At 36.7% G+C, this 19,444-nt stretch overlaps 1 protein-coding gene across 9 annotated transcripts in view; it reads right to left on the bottom strand.

The window, feature by feature from the left end:
* The window catches only part of NAV3 (neuron navigator 3), a 524,389-nt gene that overhangs the window by 79,851 nt on the left and 425,094 nt on the right, over window positions 1–19,444 (bottom strand). For all 9 annotated transcript variants that reach the window (XM_052668319.1, XM_052668318.1, XM_052668316.1 and 6 more), the window contains one exon: window positions 16,343–16,462. In XM_052668319.1, coding sequence (XP_052524279.1) covers window positions 16,343–16,462 — 120 coding nt within the window. The remainder of the gene's footprint in view (window positions 1–16,342; window positions 16,463–19,444) is intronic.

Genomic DNA, 19,444 nt, shown 5'->3' on the forward strand with positions numbered 1-19,444 from the left:
TTTGAGCACAGAGTTTGCATGAACAGTGACAGCACGAAGAGGCAGCACAGCTTGTGGAGCATCACTCCTTCCACTGCTGACAACAGAGACACTGACACAGTGTGTGTATGTGTGCACATGCTCCCACTGCTTGGACAGACATCAGTAGGCAGAATGCACACAGGTATACATCAGTGAGCTGCTTGGAAATTTTTTTACCTCCTCTGGCCCTCTCAATAGTACCACTGGCATTGCAGGGGATATGTGGCATTTCTAACCTTGCAGGACAGAAAAATGGTATTTAAATTCATTCAAATCTTGCATGGCTTAGGGGTGGGAGGTAATAAAAATATAAGGCAAGATTCTTTCTACTGCAAAATTTGCCTTTTACAATACACAGACATTTCTTTCTTACTCCTTGGAAAGAAAAAAATCAGCCCCTGTAATGTACACTACCAAGAAAATTTAAAACAGTAAGAGACATAGCATTAAGCCAGGAATTTCAGTTTTCTGTCCAGCTTGCCTATTGAATTAGAGGTTATACCTGCTTTCATGTTTGTTTCTTTTTATGCTGTCATTTTGTTTTGATTTTAGGTAAAGCAATTAAATTCAGGTAGCATGAAATAGACTATACATATTTAATATCATTTCTATCAGTTCTGCATTGTGTTTCATATAATTGTGGGTTGAACGACAGCTATAAGTTTGTGACTTTGCACTAGCTAAACAAAGGAAAGATAGTTTTTTCCTAGAAGCAAAGACAACCCATGTCATAGTAATTTTCCTGCCTTGTTGTTTGATCGTTCTCTTAGAATGTCTCCTAATTATTAAAGCACAAAGCATCTTCATAAAATTAAAAGAATATGTCCAGAACTCAGAAGTGTTCAATCTTCTCTACAAGAAAGTGAAAAACATACATTACTTCTTCTAAAAAAAATAACAACAACTCAGCATTCACAGGGTCAATACGTATCCACAATGGCTGCTTGCTGCAATGAAGCACAGTTTACTTATAACACATCAATATTTGATATTAGAAAATGAAGTCATTCTTCAGCTTTGAACTTGAATGTCAAAGTCTATGACACAGGAAAGTTCTACTGAGAAGGTTCCAAGACCTCTGGCGAGCTGGGCTTATAGCAGTGAATGTGCCAGAATCTCAGTTAGAGAGATAAGGCAGCTGCTTTAATAAATCACTGCCAGAACAGCAGCCAGTCACCCTGGATCTCTCCCCAGCATCCTGAATTTCTCTCTGATCTCCCATAAATGTCATCCTGATTTAAAGCTGGAGCAGACCAAAAATCAGGGCTACTGTTTGGCTTAAGCTAGGCAAGAAAAGAACAAAACCAAAGCAAATGGAAAAGAAATAAAACAAAAGCAAATTAAAAAAATCTTTCATCAGTTAGAATGCTTCAGAAAGATGTAACAGCACATGCCCCTAACCCACAAATTACTCCAGTTAGATGCCCAAGACTCAGAGGCAGATCACTAACATGAAGCTGGAGAATACCCTGAATGTCTTCAGCATATGGGGAAAACACAAATAATCAAAAAAACTCCTTGTTACTAAGAAACCCTTTCTCTCTTTCTACATTAATAGATGATGGCAATGCTTGAGCTGGAGAGTAGACTAGCAGGACAGCGCTGAAATACAAATAGAACTGCAGACAGCAAACACATTTGAAGCCTGTTGCAATTAAAAAAAAGCCTCTGTCAGTTTAGGAGATGTTCCTCTCTCACATTCCAGCCTTCTTGTCTGTCGCATTTGTTACCACCCACTCTGAGATGCCGAAGCAAATTTCTTGGAATGTTTCACATCGTCAGTATTTATTAGGATGTCAAAGGCTTCTTTCCTAATTGAATACTGACAACAGCCTTTTGCTACTTTTTCTCATTTTTGCCTAATGATCCTGTCTTCCACCTCCTAGTCAGTGCCTGGCACAGAGTGCAGATTCACACCAGAATAAACATGAGTGTGCCAAAACCAGCATAAGAGACTGAAAGAGAAGCTGAAGAAAGACAGGGCTGTTCAAAGTGCAACACTGGGCTAGCATTTAACACCACAAAAGTAAACCTAAAACAGAAGGGCAATTGCCTTCATAAGTGTAACTGAACATCAACAATACTTATATTTCCTGAAGAGAGACTCTAAGATGATCAGATGGCTGAAGCACCTCTCTTATGAAGAAAGGTGAGGAAGCTGGGTTTGCTTAGCTTGGAGAAGAGAAGGCTCCGGGGAGACCTCACTGTCGCCTTCCAGTACTTGAAGGGAGCATATAAGCAGGAGGGAGAATGACTGTTTATGAGGGTGGATAGTGATAGGACAAGGGGGAATGGTTTTAATCTGCATCAGGGAAGGTTTAAATTAGGTATTAGGAGAAAGTTTTTCACACAGAGGTGGTGTGATGCACTGGAACAGGTTGCCCAAGGAGGTTGTGGATGCCCCATCCCTGGAGGCGTTCAAGGCCAGGCTGGATGTGGCTCTGGGCAGCCTGGTCTGCTGGTTGGCAGCCCTGCACATAGCAGGGGGGTTGAAACTGGGTGATCATTGTAGTCCTTTTCAACCCAGGCCATTCTATGATTCTCCGATTCTATCATTCTATCAATCATTCTATCATTCTATGAACATAGATTTCAGACTGGTACCATCACTGAGCTATAATCCCACCATCAAAAATGCAGTGGTGATAAATTTAAAATGATGCAATCACTATGGGAAAATGTGAAGGAAAGTCTTACCGCTATTTACTGGGTTATTCATTCAATCAAATGCTTATCAACAAGGAGAACCAGAGTGTATTTTGAAGTATAATCTATCCTTCAGAAAGGTAAGACTACTGATTAGCATTCTCTTCTTTTATAAAGAAAAAATAACAATAGCAGATGCTGAATATAAGATTAAACATCCAAATGAAAGGAGCTAGAAGAAGCCAAGAAAGAAAAACACTGCTGAAAACTTCCAGGGTATAGGAAAGCTGGTCAAGCCTAAAGGACACCCCAGGAGGTATAAAGGGATTCAGTACTGCTTCAGAAGATGAATGCAAGGAGAAATAAATGACTGGTGTGATTTCAGAGTCCGAAGGTTAAAAATGTCCTTTCTTGTAAAATGAAAAAGGGGAGGAAACCAATTAATAAGTTAGCTTCAGCCAAGTCTTGCAGGCAAGAGATAAGGCCTGAGAAGAAGCATCATGAAGTAATGCTATCCAAATGGGAATACAGAAGGCTTTTATAAAAATATCAGAGGACAAAAACTAGCAGTAGGAAGAAGAACCCATTAACGAAGGGGGTATGTTTTTAAACTAGCTTAAAAATAAAGGATGTAGTGCTTTCTTAAAAAGCCTTGTTTAACCATATAAATTAGAACTCTGGCAAAACTTCGGCTTTAAAATCCCATGTTTTTCCAGTGATCATTTTTTAAAAATACTTCTAAAATTTTTCTAAAATTTAGAGAAAAATAGCAGACAGAAAGTCTTCATGGAAAAACATTAATATACTACCAGCTTTCCAAAAATGCATGAATGATTGACTGTGTTCTCATCCAATAAAACATTATCTGGCTGACAAAAATAAGACAGTCAGTGCAAAAACAAAAATGTACTCAGAATGCAAAGAAGTACTGTGATTGTTTAACTTCAGGAAAATTAAAGGAACTTGAGTATACAAAGTGAAATAGTGTGTAAAGTACACTGTTTGTACAAATACTCTAACTTGCAACATATCTACCACAAGGTTGGTCATTTTTTGTATAAAATAATTACAGTCATATGTTTTTTACCATCTCTGCTGTTATTTTCATGAGATTTACTGGGATCGTAATAGAAGCCAGCTGATCCTTAGGGCTTGTCCTGATGGCACTGGCACATAGACTTCATTACAACATGGCAGATAAATATGGATTAGAGAACTTAGAAACTACAGCAGAGAAGAAATCAGTACTTTTTTTGCTACTACAGGATATTACTCTGAAGTACTATTCTGATAAATATATTTTTCTGACATAATGCAGCATTGATTTATTTAGCATTTAATATAGTTTTCTATCTCGTCTATCTGACTAAAATGTTACACACAGATACTGCAAGTTACATTCCCTTGTTCATACCAATTGCACCCAGAGCACCTCCGGGCCATACCAGGATTTCCACAGCCTAACAACGAATGGAAAGTAGTGAAATGTCTTTTATAATTGAGAGCATCTGAAGGGCTCTTGAGCAACCATTCGGCTAAGTGAAGCAGCTGGCAAGAGCTGAAGCATGAAGCTAAAGGAGCCACACCAGCTCTCTTGAGCTGCTGGCAGTCTCGCAGGGACAGCTAGGGCTTCCTCTGTGCTCGGCCAATCTCTGCAACAAAGGGCCCAGCATATTCCACTGCAAGAACCTACTGCATCCATGCCAAAAATAGAGTCAACAGATACACCTGCAGTCTTTTCAGCCAACAGCCTATAAAGTCATTTCAGAGCATCCCAGTTGAGTGGGATGAGGATAACACACAGTCCTCTTTTCCTGGTGTACCAACCAGAGCCAACGTCAGCCTCACATTTTTGCACGCTGTACTTGTCATGGCACATATGCTCTTTGGAATAGTGTTGCCAGTATCCTTTTGATGTTTTGTGCGCACACAGCCTCAGAAGATCTTTAGGTGTTAAAGAGACACATGATAATTCTCCTTAGGTACATTATTAGCAACAAGATTTGCCCATTCTTCATGATAGTCACTTCTCTGCTGCGTCCCTAGGAGTTTCCTGTTCCAGGTTCAGCCCAGACCAACAGTTCATTTTCTGGCTGCCCTTTTCACATATGCTCCTTTTTAAGAACTGCAGGGAAAGTACTAAATCATTCTCAGCACTCTCTGGCTTACTGTAAAGAAAATTTAGAGTGTGTTAATGGTCTTTTGGGGGAAGCTTTTAATGGTGAATATGATCTTGTGTGTACAGTATGCACTAGAGACCCACAAGAAAGCAGACAACATGGGGGGGCCAGTGTAGGAGTTGCTCCATCTTTCAGTGGGGCCAAGTACTAAAATGCAAATAATAAATGGTAGACTGATTGTATATATCACAAATCCACAATATTCTCATGAGATTGTTCTAGCAAAAATACACTTGTCTTCTAAAATCATACTGGTTCAACATAGTGGTGTTTATTCTTCTTTCAGGAACAGAAAAGTACAAAAAAACACAGCAAGATTCATAGCTGAGTTTCCTTAAAGAGCAAAGGCTTTCTGTGACATGTACATTAATCTACAAATTTACCCTGAGGAAATTCTCCAGGGTCAATTGAAAAGAGTAAGTAATTTGCTAAATCTGCAACTTTAGCATCCAGCTCTTGACTCTAATCACGTATCATTCAGGAAGATCTGGTTATGTGTATGGCCTAATCTTTAAGTTACGGCAAACTCTTACAAAAAGATTTTTAGAAATAGTGTGGAGAATAGGACAGAAGGCTGGAAAAGCAGGAGACACTTCAAATCCAGCTTTATGAGGAACAATGACTTCTTACAAGGATCATCAGCAAACACAAAATCTGAGATTCCTTTAGTTTGAGAAGTATTTTTACAAAGAGCTACAACTTGAAAAGTTGAAGAATCAACAGCAATTTGGCATCATAATACCCTATGACAAAGCCACAACTACAAACCTAGAAATGAGCTGCTACCTTCTGGATAGAGAAGATCAAAACCCTTATTCTTATGACAATTCAATTATTGGTGAAATAAATACAATGTTTGGATTTACTGCTGTTTTCCCAGTAGACAGGGAACAGCTAAATGTTCCCAGCTGGGCATGGTAGAGAAGATATCTGCCATGTTCCTAAAGCTTCAAGAAAATGAATATCACATACAAAACTCCTCACTGTTCTGTTCCTCTTTGTATCAACACCACGGCCAGTGCGAGAAATAAAGCTCCTGTCAAGGAAATAGTTATGATGCTCTGAGTAAGTGCTAGATATGCTCACTGAGGACTAAGAACCAATAGTGCATGAAGCACTGATGGTCAGTTACCTTCAGTATTTATCCCCTCTGTGCAGAGTTGTACCAAGCAGCAATCCAAAATTAATAAACTCTCTACTGTAAATTTTCTGTGATGGAGTCTGCTTTTACTGCTAACACTGGAAATCTGCAGAAATTTTTGAGGCTCACTTACCGCTACTCAGCAATTCAGAGGCACACTGGAATGACACATATACAAAGCATAGTCTTATTAAAATTTCCTACACTGCCAGTCCAATCAAGTTGTTCCAAAAGAAAACATGATGGATAATATTATAGAATGTAGCACTAATAAAATATGGTTGGAAAATTAGCTTTCACAATATATCTGCAAGGCTTTAAATTATAATTGTCAACACAAAAAGACTATTTTTCCTAAATGGTTTTCAATTGAGTTCATCCACTTTATATTCATCCATTTCTTGAGAGTATTATTTTATCATTAATTTAAATGATTAAAGAAAGAGAAAGAAAGATGTACAAGATAGGAGATCATAAACTTCTTTCTATCCTGAACAAAGGGGAAATACATAGAATAGAGCCAATTCAGTGTGGTTTTTTTTTTAAGCATCAAAAGATTTCAGTCATATATGGCATACTAAGGCAATTCTTTTCATGAAGGGGAATGATTTTCACTTGAAGAGGAAAAGGAATAACTTTTTATCTTTAAAGAAACATTGAATTTTCTTTCAATAGCTTTTCTGTACAGAAACTGGTTTTCCTAAAATGCAGCTATTCTAAAATCCCTTGAAAGGCAATTCCTTCTACCAAGGGATGACCCCTGGATGACACTATGTCATGTCATGCTGTGGCTGATGTAAGTACATACAGGTTTGTCACATCACTGCAGTGCACCATTAGAATTTCTTTTATTTTAGGAGAAAACCAAACAAAATCAAAACCAAGCCAAAACAAACAAACAAACAAAAGAAAATCTTTTTTTTTTTTTTTTCAGTCTTCAAAACAAGGGTGCTCCATCTTAACATAAGCTAAAAGCTAGCTGTCTAGTTATGTTTTAGGTGTAGGCAATGAAAAGATGAGAGCTTCCAGATGGTGGTTCACAAATTATGAAGATTATACACTGTTATTGGTCACTTGCTTCTCATAAAGCTTTACCTTTCTTCAAGTTACACCAGATACAGATCATTCATTAAATTGAGTCTACTTTGGTGTTTGAATCTGGCATAAATATCTAATAGAAACATCAAGATTTGATTTCAAAAATTAAGATAAGCACAGCTCACCTTAATTCCTCGTGGCTTGTTCCTAACATTCATGATCTTACTCCTAAAACTGAGTGTGTATTTCAAATCTGAATAAACATATTTTCAGATTTCAGGCAATGGCTATCAATATTAATCCGTTAATTAATGAACAATTGGAAGATAGGTAATGCATAGATTAGTATTTTCTGTTTCTGCAGTCTTTTTTCCAGAACCCAATTGAAATCCCACTGATTTGAAATATTTGAATTTCATCTTTAACACGATATCCTGGGGAATTCACAAAAAAAAAAAAATTGTAGCATATGAAAATGCTAAAACACTCCAGCTTGTATCACTAAGATTTATTTCTAAAAAAAACACCTTGAGGAATGAAGAATACCTGTTCTGTCAATTATTGTACTTCTCAGGGAAATGCAATTATTTTCAAAGCCATACATGCTTTTATATTTCAGTAAAGCGATTTTTTGCTTTCCTGAATTTACCTACGCAGCAGTTAATAGCTTTAGCAGCCATTTTACATTCTATTCTACAGTGCAAAATGGATCTAGAGAAACATACATCCAAAATAAATATAAGAGGAAGTTTAAAACACTGGAGATAAAAGTTGATGCACACAAGCAATGGATTAAGGAGATATTTGTTCAGATAAGATTAAATAAGGAGAAGCTATTTAAATTTTTAAAAAATAATATAGTTTACACCATTTAATCTGCTATAACTATATTGCATTCTTTTGTACAAAACTTGATTTGCAAAATGTACTGCGGGTTCCACTCTTAAGTTTACACAACTGATCATGCTTAAATTGTCACGTTAATCTTTTGTTTACAAAAGAGATCTTTGAAGACTTAATATTTTAGCAATTAGCTACAGATGAGATTGGTGCTGTAACTTCAAAAGAAAACAAACTCTAAGAACATTGCTGCACCATTTCCCTATAAGCAGCTGAGGCTGTCACAACAGCAGTCAAAGAACAGATAGGAGTGGAAGGATCTCTCTTCTCTCCCCACCACAAGAAGACTCAAAAGTGATACTTAAGGTTTCTAAAGCAAAATGTTGACACACACATAAAAAAAGAGGTTTTATTTTGTTTTGTTTTAACAATTGGAAAGATTAACAGGCGTTGAACTCGATAGCAGGCATCACGCAGCAGGAGCATTCTCTGCTCTGGCTGGTTGCTTTGCAGCCAGTGCTGCATCCTTCCCAGCTTATCCTCCATGCTTTCTCCTGAGCAACCTCTTTAGCCAGCTCACAGGGATGACAGGCTATTTCTTCCTTTGGAAATAAAATACTCCCACTTTTTTTTTTAACCTGCCTGGCTTTCGATACATTCTTCTCTTCATTTTGTCTGATCATAAACAGCCCATAATCAGATTTCAACTAGATTCCAGTCTTCTTTTTTAGCCATTAATGATGAAGTTATCTTGTAATGCAGTTCCCAATACAAAATAGATTGAACATCACCACAAGACAGATAGCATCATTGCTTTAAACTAAGAGTAGCACAGTGCAATTGAAAGGGTCAAAAGCTTGTGGTTTCCCCTGCCACACTGAAAGCATCCTCACAAGTGAAGTAAATATGCACTCTCATCCTTTGGATGCTAAGCTTAAATTAAATGATCTCCATTTTGTTTCTTCCTCATCATTCTGATGAAGATGCCAAATCCAAGTGATCTTTAAAGTGAACTTACCACTAATAAATCAAAAGCAAAGGATTTTTATGGCATTTCAAAAGAATTGCTTTCTATGGAAGTGCTAATTGGAATATTCTCTTAATTCATCAATTATGTTTGTCAAACGTGCCCATATAAGCATATGAAAAAGTACTTCAATCCGATAAGAAGCAATCAGAAAAACAGTTCTTCAATAAATGACTTAAGTAGTAAACGAGAATAGCTTACTCCATGAGGAACTACGTCTCTCTGCTGAAAATTAGAACAAAAGACAGCTAAGTGATCACAAATTGCTGCCTCTCCAATGCTAAATTCTCAAAATTACAATTTTTATATCCAGTTTCATGAATTATATCTAAAACATACCATGTTTTTATGTCTGAACTGTAATCTCAATTGGAATTATTTCATTGCATATTTCAGTAAGTTGTTTTGTTTTGTTTTGTTTTTAAATAGGTATGCAGGAGAACAAAATTACAACATTATTTCCTCCAGCCATCAACCAAATAACCAAATCAAGACATCTGAAAGAACATCATATGCTTCTTGACTTCAAGGCTCAAATATGCATCACACGGGAGATAGAAATTGTTTGGTTTTATCTTTTAGGTGTTTTGGGTAATGTTTTATATCTTGCTACCCATGTTTTGTTCTAACACAAGGGAGCCAGTATGATAGTCTTTGCTGACACTGGTGAAATACAGTAGTGAACCAAAATCACGCTGCTACTGAAACTGGAAAGTGCATTTTAGCTAGTTATTATTAAATGATATTATTATTGAATACACTGGTACTCTCCTCAGAAGTAAATTACAATCAAAATAAACCATCTGCATTTTTCCTGCAGAGAAAGTAATAGCAATCTGTTAAAATATGTTAAGTCCAGCCTCGTTTCAAATAAATGTAGTTTCAAATAACTTTTAAGTATCTAAGCAAAACTTGGAGATGAGCAGAAATAAAGACTGCATGACATTAATGCACAGCTCCACACCACCCACTCTGAAGAAACAGATTTGTGAAAAAGTTAAATGTGTCAGCTGTAAACAGACACCCTTCAGTTTAATGGCCCTACAGAAAATCAAATGCTCAATTCATTTAGCACCACATGAGAATGCAATTCACTTCCATTCCTTGTAAGCCTAAAAACTTTCTTCCAATAATCCCTTTTTCACAAAACTGAAATTAGTTGATATTGTCCCTCGTTCTGCCACTTGACAAAAAAAAAACACCAACAAAGAACAGAAAACTTCATTTGTCATTCACTCCATGTAAACACTTGCAGCTCATTCTTGTTTTAAAGTAAGCATCTGCCATGCAACGTTCTCGCATTTTCAAATGTCATTTCCTTATGTAAGCTGGATGTAAATAAACATTTCTGCAGACACGATGGTGCAGGACCATGACATTAACATACTAATGACAGCATGCTAACAATGCAGTTTTTATCACCGATACTAATAAAATATCCAATCTAACAGCTTACATAGCTGTTAAGTGCTTCCACGTTCTGGTCTGTAGTACTGTAGGCAACTTCCACAGACACTTAAAGCAACTAAGGAAGGGGACAACCTCACAAAGCAAGACCAAAGTCCAGTTGTTCTGCTTACCTTATATTATCCAAATCCTTACTTTTGGAAGCATGATCAGAAATAAAGTCATACTCAATTCAAATGCAATTCTTTCTAACTTAATAATGCTGTACAAAATCGCATTACTGAGAATTTTACTTTTAATTTTGTGTTATAAAATAAGGAATTTATTCTCAAAGGATCCTAAGTACTTTAAGATAAAATGAGCCAAATAGCCAGAAGCGCTACTTTTTGATATAATTATTCTATTCTTCATGCATGGATGCACACGTATCTATGCTGTAGGTAGTTAAATTTAATAGTGTACTTATTTTGCAGAAACGTAAAAATATATATATATATTATGCATTGAAATAGATGGTTCTGACTAGTAACATTCTTGATAGCCTAACAGATGCCAAAATGGGGAAAGATTTACATCAGAGATTATGAAAATGCAGGATCATTCGAGAATAATAAAAGTAAATGGGGGGAAATGTTAACAGTAACAGCTGTGAAAAGAAATTATACAAGATTAAAAGGATAGAAGAGAGCAACAATAGCAAAAACAGAGCTTTAAATTTAAATTGCTCCACAAGAGGCATACTTTAATTATGCTTTCTTGAGATATTTGAGTAATAATTGCAGAAACAGTGAAATATAGATGTTTATAATTATTTCAGTGTCCTAAGGACCTACTAATACTGTAAAACCACAGCCAGGAAAGCTATAGCAGGTCACGCAACTAGATGAATGATGCTAACTTTAAGGTCAATAACCACTTTTTTTAGTTTAGCCCCAGCCCCTGCATACTAAGAGGTAAAGTCAGGTGCAGCAGATGTATAGGAAGCCTCCCACAGTGCAATAGATTAACAGCAAAGAAGATTGGCGTATATATAGAGGCGTACATGTCAATTTTACAGTTTATTATATCATTCCTACAGGATTTTTGTGCTATTTCCATTGGCACTGATCCTTAGAGCTGGACAGAGCTGAAACGTTGGGAGATGGAAGGGCAGGTTGGACATGTGCAGACAGTGAAGAACACAAATGCCATGGAATACACATTTCCTTTTAACTATTCATAGTAAATTCTAGAAGCAAAAGGTAACAGTTGCAACACAGCAGAGGAGTGATCACATCAACACCAAACTGCAGGGGCACATTGAAGGCCGCACAGTGCTCACATACATGACATTTCACAGAAGTAACTGGACAGGAAGGTAATACAAAGTATGCTCGTGCACTGAACAACCTCTCAAGGAGTCAAGTTCTAAAACACCACCATCAATTCCACTCTAATGTCAATTTTCCAGCACAAGACTGGGCTCATATTCCATTAGGATTTTAAGTTACTTCATGGTCTCTCTTGGCCTCTTCTGATACTACCATGAAATAGGGCTCCCAGTTCAATACCTTGAAGATCCTTTTCCAAAAGTACAATATTGCACCTCAACGTTCATCTATTCTGACAAATACCATAAGAAGACTTACAGACATTCATGCAGAAAGTTAGTAAACCTCAAGCAAAATCTGGAATTATTTTATTATAATTAATAATGTATTACGGTGATTATGGTTTGGCTGAGAACAAGCAGACCAGGCTGAATGCATCTGAGCTAACTGCCAAATCTTCTACACACGTGACAGATGGTGGAAACATTTTCAGGGCTCCCTGTGCACAAGAACTCTGAAACCATGCAAAAGCAGGCTCAGATTCAATGTAACAGCAGGTCATGATGGAATCACACTAAGCAGAGCGCTAGCTACCTTTACAGATTTTTCCAAGGAAAAGATGAAAAAAATGCAGTCGAGATGTCAGGAGAAAATAGCAGCATAACTTAACCTTCGTGAAAACGAAGAAATCTGTGACTTTTGATAGCGTGCTAAATTCAACAAGTGTGGAAGAACAATGCGACTGAACTCAGTAGAGCTATGTGCCCTCCTCAGAACAACCTGACAACAACTCCTCCTCCTCCTTCATCAGGCCTCCTTAACAGCTTTTAAGGACAATACAGGGTGGTTTGGAACTACTACCATTTACCTTTCAATGAACCTTACTCTTTCCAAGAATATAATTCATTTTGTGTGGTTCTGTTTAATCTCTTTTGGCTCATCATACCTTGAAAAAGGTTTTCAACTCCAAGAATGTTCCTTAAATACTCCCTCTAAGAGTCCCAGAGGGCAAATGATAGAGAGTAGAGCAGGAAGATAGAAGAATAAATGAAAAGTAACATCATACCACTTAGAACTCTCCCAAACACACCCCTAGTTACGCTCACTGCAAACAATGTGTCTTGCTCTCTACCTAAATTTTTATGGTATCTGACAGAAGGTAACTCACTAATAAGGAAGAGGCACCTACAGACAAAAGATGTCAATAAAAAAAAATCAAGAGAAGAAGATCCAACCATTGACATGTGCCAGTTCCCTCCATCCTTTTACTGAACCATTTCAGTTCTTTCCCCCAGAACAAACAACCACTCTGCATTTCCCCCAGAACAAACAACCACACTTCTACAGTGATCTGCTTTCCAGAGCAGCACACAAGCAACACTTGAGCCTGAGCTTATGTCGTGTTCATGCATTTAACTTTTTATGAAGTTGTTCAAAGGGCAATTTAATATTATTGCTTGGATGAGTTTACTTGCGCTGTTTCCAAAAGGAGATCCTTGAATACTTTGCTTTTTGGCACTCACCAAATAAGCAGAAATGCAGGTGTCATCAGAAACCAACTTAAGAGTGCAAGTTGGAGACCTGATTGTCTTTTAACACAAGATTATGCCCTTAATTTTAATGAATTACTCCAGACTTATCCCTGAGACAAGAATTAGATTGAAAGTATAAATTTTCCAAAAATGGTATTACTCATGGCTATTATCAGCCCACCTGTCTGATGAATACTGTACTGTCAGCTCACAAAAACAAAGAAGCTGTAAAATGTAAGCAGAAGCTGCAGTTTAGGTCATTAGAGAAAATCTAAGATGAATTTTCATGAAGAACATGGATCTGCTGTCAGCAAAACTTGCTGGCTGTAGTGATGGACAGATAGTTTCTCTCCTTGGATGCCAGCTAATGTAAGTCAGTATTTGCAACCTATCATTTATTTTCTCCCTGCACAGAGATGCCAGCAGAATCTTTTACAACAGAAAGGGCAGGGCAAATCCTGCCAACTATGAAAATAGCTTATAATAATGATACTATAGAGAAAATGCAAATGTTGTTCATGTATCTATCTGGCCAACAGAAAATAGAATAATGCTCTTTAATGGAAGTTCATCATATTAGTGGCAAAGAATACCTTGAAACCCTGAAATAATCCCCCTCTACTTTCTAGAATATAAAAATTATATGTAAAAGCTACCTGAGATGATAATGAATCTCAGGTACCCATACTGTTGTGAAGGTTCAAAACATCTCCTTTCAAACAAAGCAGGAGTCTCAGCAATTTCTATACTGCTTTCTCATTTGACTTCATATAAATGTGACATGCTTTGGTGAAGATCAAAGAAATAATTTTATTGAGTGACCTAGAACAATTTTTTTGTGATTCATTTTTGGCAAGCATATGTTTCGCTGTCGTCAAAACTCATAAAACTACTTGAGCTTTTCCCACTTCCTAAACACCTTCTTGTCACTTAAAGGAATAGAGTACACTGATACGCAAAAAAATAAGTGTCAAAGATGATTAAGTTTCTAAAAATCAAGCACTGAAAGGTCAGAAAATGGCAAAGTAGTCTAATCTTTAATTTAAATTCTTCATGCCAGTGCATCATGATTAAGTTTTTAATAATATGATAATAAATGGCATGTAATATGACATCCCATTTAAAGGGTCCGGACCAGCACAAGCTGTCATTGTTTGTATAAGGGTAAAGCGTCAGTACAAAGTAAATCCGACTTCACTATAGGCTTTAACCTCAAAAAAATTACTTTGAGGACGATTCATGCAGTTTACTAATGTCAAGAGCAGTCTGAGAATGTACAATGAAGATTGAATATATGTAAATTTTAGTTGTTGAGATCAAATAACTCTTCCATAAGTATGCATGAATTCCAGTATTTTAAAAGCTTTGCATCTTGCGTAACACTGGTCAGCTTTTCGCTCAAGACCAAAAACAATCTCTTGGCAATTCTGAACTCTCTGCTTTAAAATCTTAACATGAAAAAGACTCAAAGATGAAAGGCTCAGAAACAACATAGTAGTTTTGGGCGTGCTATTTTTTAACTACTCTGATAAGTCTGTGAAAACAAACCAAAACAGATTTATGTATTGGCAAATACTGGGCAACCTCATTAACTTAGAACTGATAGCTTCTTCGTATTTTCACATCCAGAACATACATAATTGCACACTATACAGAACAAATTAACACATACATTACTGAATAACACATCAAAGAAAAACAAGCACAAAGGCTCTGAGTGGCATTTAGGGTAGAAAGAATAAGAAGAAAATTTTAAAATCCCTAAATTTGGACTTCCTTTTTCCCTGGAAAATTTGTGGTTTGAAATCTGGTTGTGAATAATTCAAAGTAAGATCTCTAATAACTTCCCATCCCAAATGAACTCTATATAGAGAAACACAAAAATGTGGCATTGTCTATGTTCTCTGTCTTTAATTATTGGATTTCTAACTCCCAAATTGTCCACCATCTCTCCCACTTTATGCTTAAGGTTCTTGTTCTCACATACAGAGCTCACAAAAGTCTCTCCTGCCCACATTTCATTTTCTCCTTCTGTTACTGCCTGAGTTCTATCCAACTTATTTTTCTTAAACGCCTACTAACACTCTTCTGGTCTTTGCATAGCATCATTGCTTGTGTTCCAAATAACCAACACAAACTATATAAAAGTGATTTTTTCTTCAAGGTCAATAAGTGTTAAATCAGTTAAAGCAATCCTTTATTTTAAGTAACTAGAATCTCTAGAAGAAAATTATGTTGTCTATCTTACTGCACTGCATTTATTGTTTAACGAATGCAGACTATTCCTGACTTGTGTCATAGATATATTTCCACTGTAAAACTGGGAGAAGTGAAAATAGTATCATATCTAGATTATTGTTCTGAAGCTTCAACTAGCTTGCTGGGTTTACAAAACCAAAGCTGCTCCACAAATCTTTCAACCCTTCTTGATTAAAAACATTGATTTTGAAAGGATGGGACTAAACCCCTGAAACTGAACACTGCCAAATTTCACAGCTGCTCCTTATCTCTGTGATTGTCTGACCAAAACCTCAGAGCTGACAGCTCTGTGATGATGAAGTTCTGCAAAAGTTAGGTTATGGATCTGTATTTCCCAGAGATGGACACAAGCCAAAAGAAAACTCTTGCATGATCTTTAGAAGTACTAGTGGGAGTACATTTTTATATTCACACCTATGTATACGTGTATGGGGGTATGATAATGTTTCTTTTCACGCTGCATAAATAGTAGAACATAACCATACTTATCGCCTCCCACTGCTCAGGGGCAATATAGGGGAAGAAGAGCAGGGTTCTGGTTCCAGCTAACTCCAGAATTGTGTTTTGCCCCACTTGTCAGGCACAAGCAAGCTCCCTGCTGCCTAGGGACTGTGTGTGCTCATCTACTGACAAGGCAACCCGTAAAAATCATGCCCTTCTTCAGAAATTCAAGTTTATAGGTCTGAGGTCTGAGCTGCTCAGTATATTCACTCACACATTCAACAGTAAATTCTTCCTCTGATTCCCTTTCCCTTGCAAGAAACTTGCTTTTTCCCCATCCATTGCAGCATTTGGCATATTCAGTGATCAAACATCTAGACTTTGAAGCTTGCTTTCTCTTGCTACTCCTTATGATCAGGACAGTGGTATATTAGCAGGTACGGAGGATGAAAAATGTCTGTAAAGCTCAGATAGGTTTTGACTGTGCAAAGCACCATTACCTGTCTGCATCCACGGTCACGTCATGAACCCCTCTCTGAATGACATCTCGAGAAGTAGCTAGGTCTGGTATTCGGTTCAGACTTCTCGTATATAGGTTGAGTCCTCCATCTGTCATGTACCTGAAAATAAATGTGTGGTCAATCAGTGGGAAATGCAGCCATCTGCCAACTGTGTTTCACTCTAAAGTTAATGGAGTGTGGAATTCAACTGCTTAAGGTAAAGACTATGCTATTAGATGTAGACTTAGACTAAATATTCCCAGCTTATGGGCTCGGTGAAGGGAGATTAGCTATGTGCTCATTTTCTAGGATCATTTGGTAAGAGTAACCTGTTTTGCCAAAATATATTTAGACTGAAGCTCTCAAATATCTTTGTAAATTTGAAGTACCTTTTAAGTACTGCAGTCTTGTCAAAGAATAACACTAGATGCAAGAGGTATAAATCTAATGGAAAAACAAAAGAGCAAACAAAATCATTCATCTAAATTGGAAGAGAAATTAAGAACCTAAATCCATAGTCCCTGCTAGGATGCACACACTCATATATGAAGAGAGATATCACTGAAGCCCTTACAGTGGTATTTATACATCTGTTTCTATCTGTGTTTCCTTTGCTTGATTCACATTATAGTGAATGACTAATGAATTCAACAGAGGGAATAGTGCTTCTTACTCACTAGAGAACCATTAAAGAATTCTGAATTTCAAGTGGCAGCAGTAATTTCTGAAATGTCTACCTACAATTTAGTTATCTCTGTGAGATGTTTAAAATGGTGCTTGTAACTGAGCATTACTGTGAGCTTGTCTCAAGACCTCTCCATTATTTTCTTGAAGAAGCTTACATTAAACTGTCTGCCTTCAAAGAGTTGATTTTTATACCTCCTTCTTATTTTTGATAACTGAAAAATATTGGCGTACCCCAGTGAACCTATTAAAAAACAAATGTACAGGCTTACTGAAATAAGAGGGATCCTGAATGCTGGGAGAATGTCTAAAATACAGAACTTCACTCACAATTCAAACAATCTTTAACGAAAGTTTTCCTAGGGCCATGAAATGATGCCATTCAAATCCATCTTTCAGCCAAAGTGTCCAAGTATACAAACACTTGACTTTAATAACTCTACACAGACTCTGAAGCACAAGCCAAAACTCACACACACCACTGGTGCTCCAGATGTAGTGTTGGCCCTCATCCCATGTCTCCTTCTGGAGCTGATCTAGTACAAATCAACTGATCTCTCAATCCAGGAGACCAAGGGAGTGACACAGAAGTCCAGCAACACCCATCATCACCCCCGTGATGTGAACTGGTCCAGACTTAAGAGTTCAAAGCTGTGGTAGGGAAGCCCTGTGAGACACCAACAGCTTGGGACAGCAAGCTGAATGGCAGTCTGGATGATGGCAACCTCATATACATTAAAACACAAAGGATTAGTTTGTTTATTTTTAACTAAATGCCAAGGGATCTGCAGTTCAGAAGGGGACTTCTGAAAGTCTGATATCAGAAATCTGCAGAAGATAACTTTAATTATTTTTTTCCTAAGGTACTAGATTTTCCTTTTATTTTGAGACTTTTTGAGAGATTATTTAGGAGGGGTATATTCAGCAATACACTCCAAGGTTCTTAAATTGCATATTAAATTTTGCTGTGATTTGAGTGAAAACCAGTCTATATGGATTATGTACTCTATAACTAAGGCCTGAATGGAGAGATATTACAAGTCTCTTAACAGGCCTCCCTCACACTAAATTCTAATTACTGCTGCATTCCTATCCCCAAGTGTTTAAAGTAATTAAACTGAAAATGGAAGAGGAATGAAGAAGATAAGACTTTATATGCCTCGATGAATTTTGAATTTTCTGAACTTATTAACTTGCTTTTAACATTTACCACACCTAAAAACGTTAACTGAGCACACTGTAACTTACTGTCTATTGAGTCATACTTATTACTGATGCAAAGAAAAGTCACACAAGATGACTATATTCATTCTCTAAAGTGATAAGCTAACTAATACAACTCATCAGTCACTGCAAAGGATTCAGCTCTTTTTGAAATCTTTTTAAATAAATCTATGCATCCATTAAAGGCGGAATTTATATTTTCTTTATTATAAAAGGTCTTCAGACATTAAGCTATTACATTTTCAATATTAATTTTCTCTGCTTCTGTACTGTAGTCAAGACCTACTCTTTGTTTTCTTCGTTTCATTGTCTTTTCTAGCACACATGCATATGGCATCCAATTTTTTAGCCACTAATGCTACGCTCCAGGCAGGCTTATCAGTACTATTCCTTTCATAATTGACACAGTGTGTTAACAGATATAGGAATTTGCTTTCTTTACAGTTATGGTATTTCTAGAAATTAGTCTTTTGGTGCTGCTTGAGGTGAGACAATAATCAAGGCACAGGCTGGATTACAAACTCAGATTTCCTTTTAGGAACGTATCATATTTGATTTCATCAGCTATCATTCTTTTATCATAGCTATACTTCAAAACAAAAGATTAGACTGACAGTCCTAAATGTATGCAGAGTGAGGTAGTGCAGGGTGACAAGGCCATTGGCTCTATGGGACTTTGTTCAAACCAGTGTTTGAACCTAAGCCACCAAGAACCTTTGAGCAGCCAACTTGTCACCTAAAATAAAATTTGCTGCAACACTGAACTGCAATTTATGTATGGATAACATTGTAATATGCCTTTTTTTAAAAAAAATAATGCTTTAAAACTTTTAACATACATAGGGGTGAAGTAATAGGATGCATAGGAGTAAGAATTGTTCAATAGTAATTTGAAACTTAAGTTGTATATTTTTTTGTTATCTCAGCATAAAGACCCTTATGCTATATATACTTACAAATCAGTCAGAAACTTCCTTTTCAAAAAACTGAAAATTGAAAAAAAAAAATCTTTTATAGAGAAACTCAACTTCCACACGAAAAAAGTACTTTGGTCAACCTCTTGGTATCATAAGGAATGATGTATCTGAAAGTCAATCAATTGATTGGCCAAAAAGTATGTTTATAAGTAATGTTCAGTCTTCCTCCTGGATAAACCAGGATAATAACCATTCTATTCTTCCATCAAAAGATATT

The sequence above is a fragment of the Tympanuchus pallidicinctus genome, unplaced genomic scaffold (assembly GCF_026119805.1).
Source record: "Tympanuchus pallidicinctus isolate F22 unplaced genomic scaffold, pur_lepc_1.0 scaffold8, whole genome shotgun sequence".
NCBI classification, from domain to species: Eukaryota; Metazoa; Chordata; class Aves; order Galliformes; family Phasianidae; genus Tympanuchus; species Tympanuchus pallidicinctus.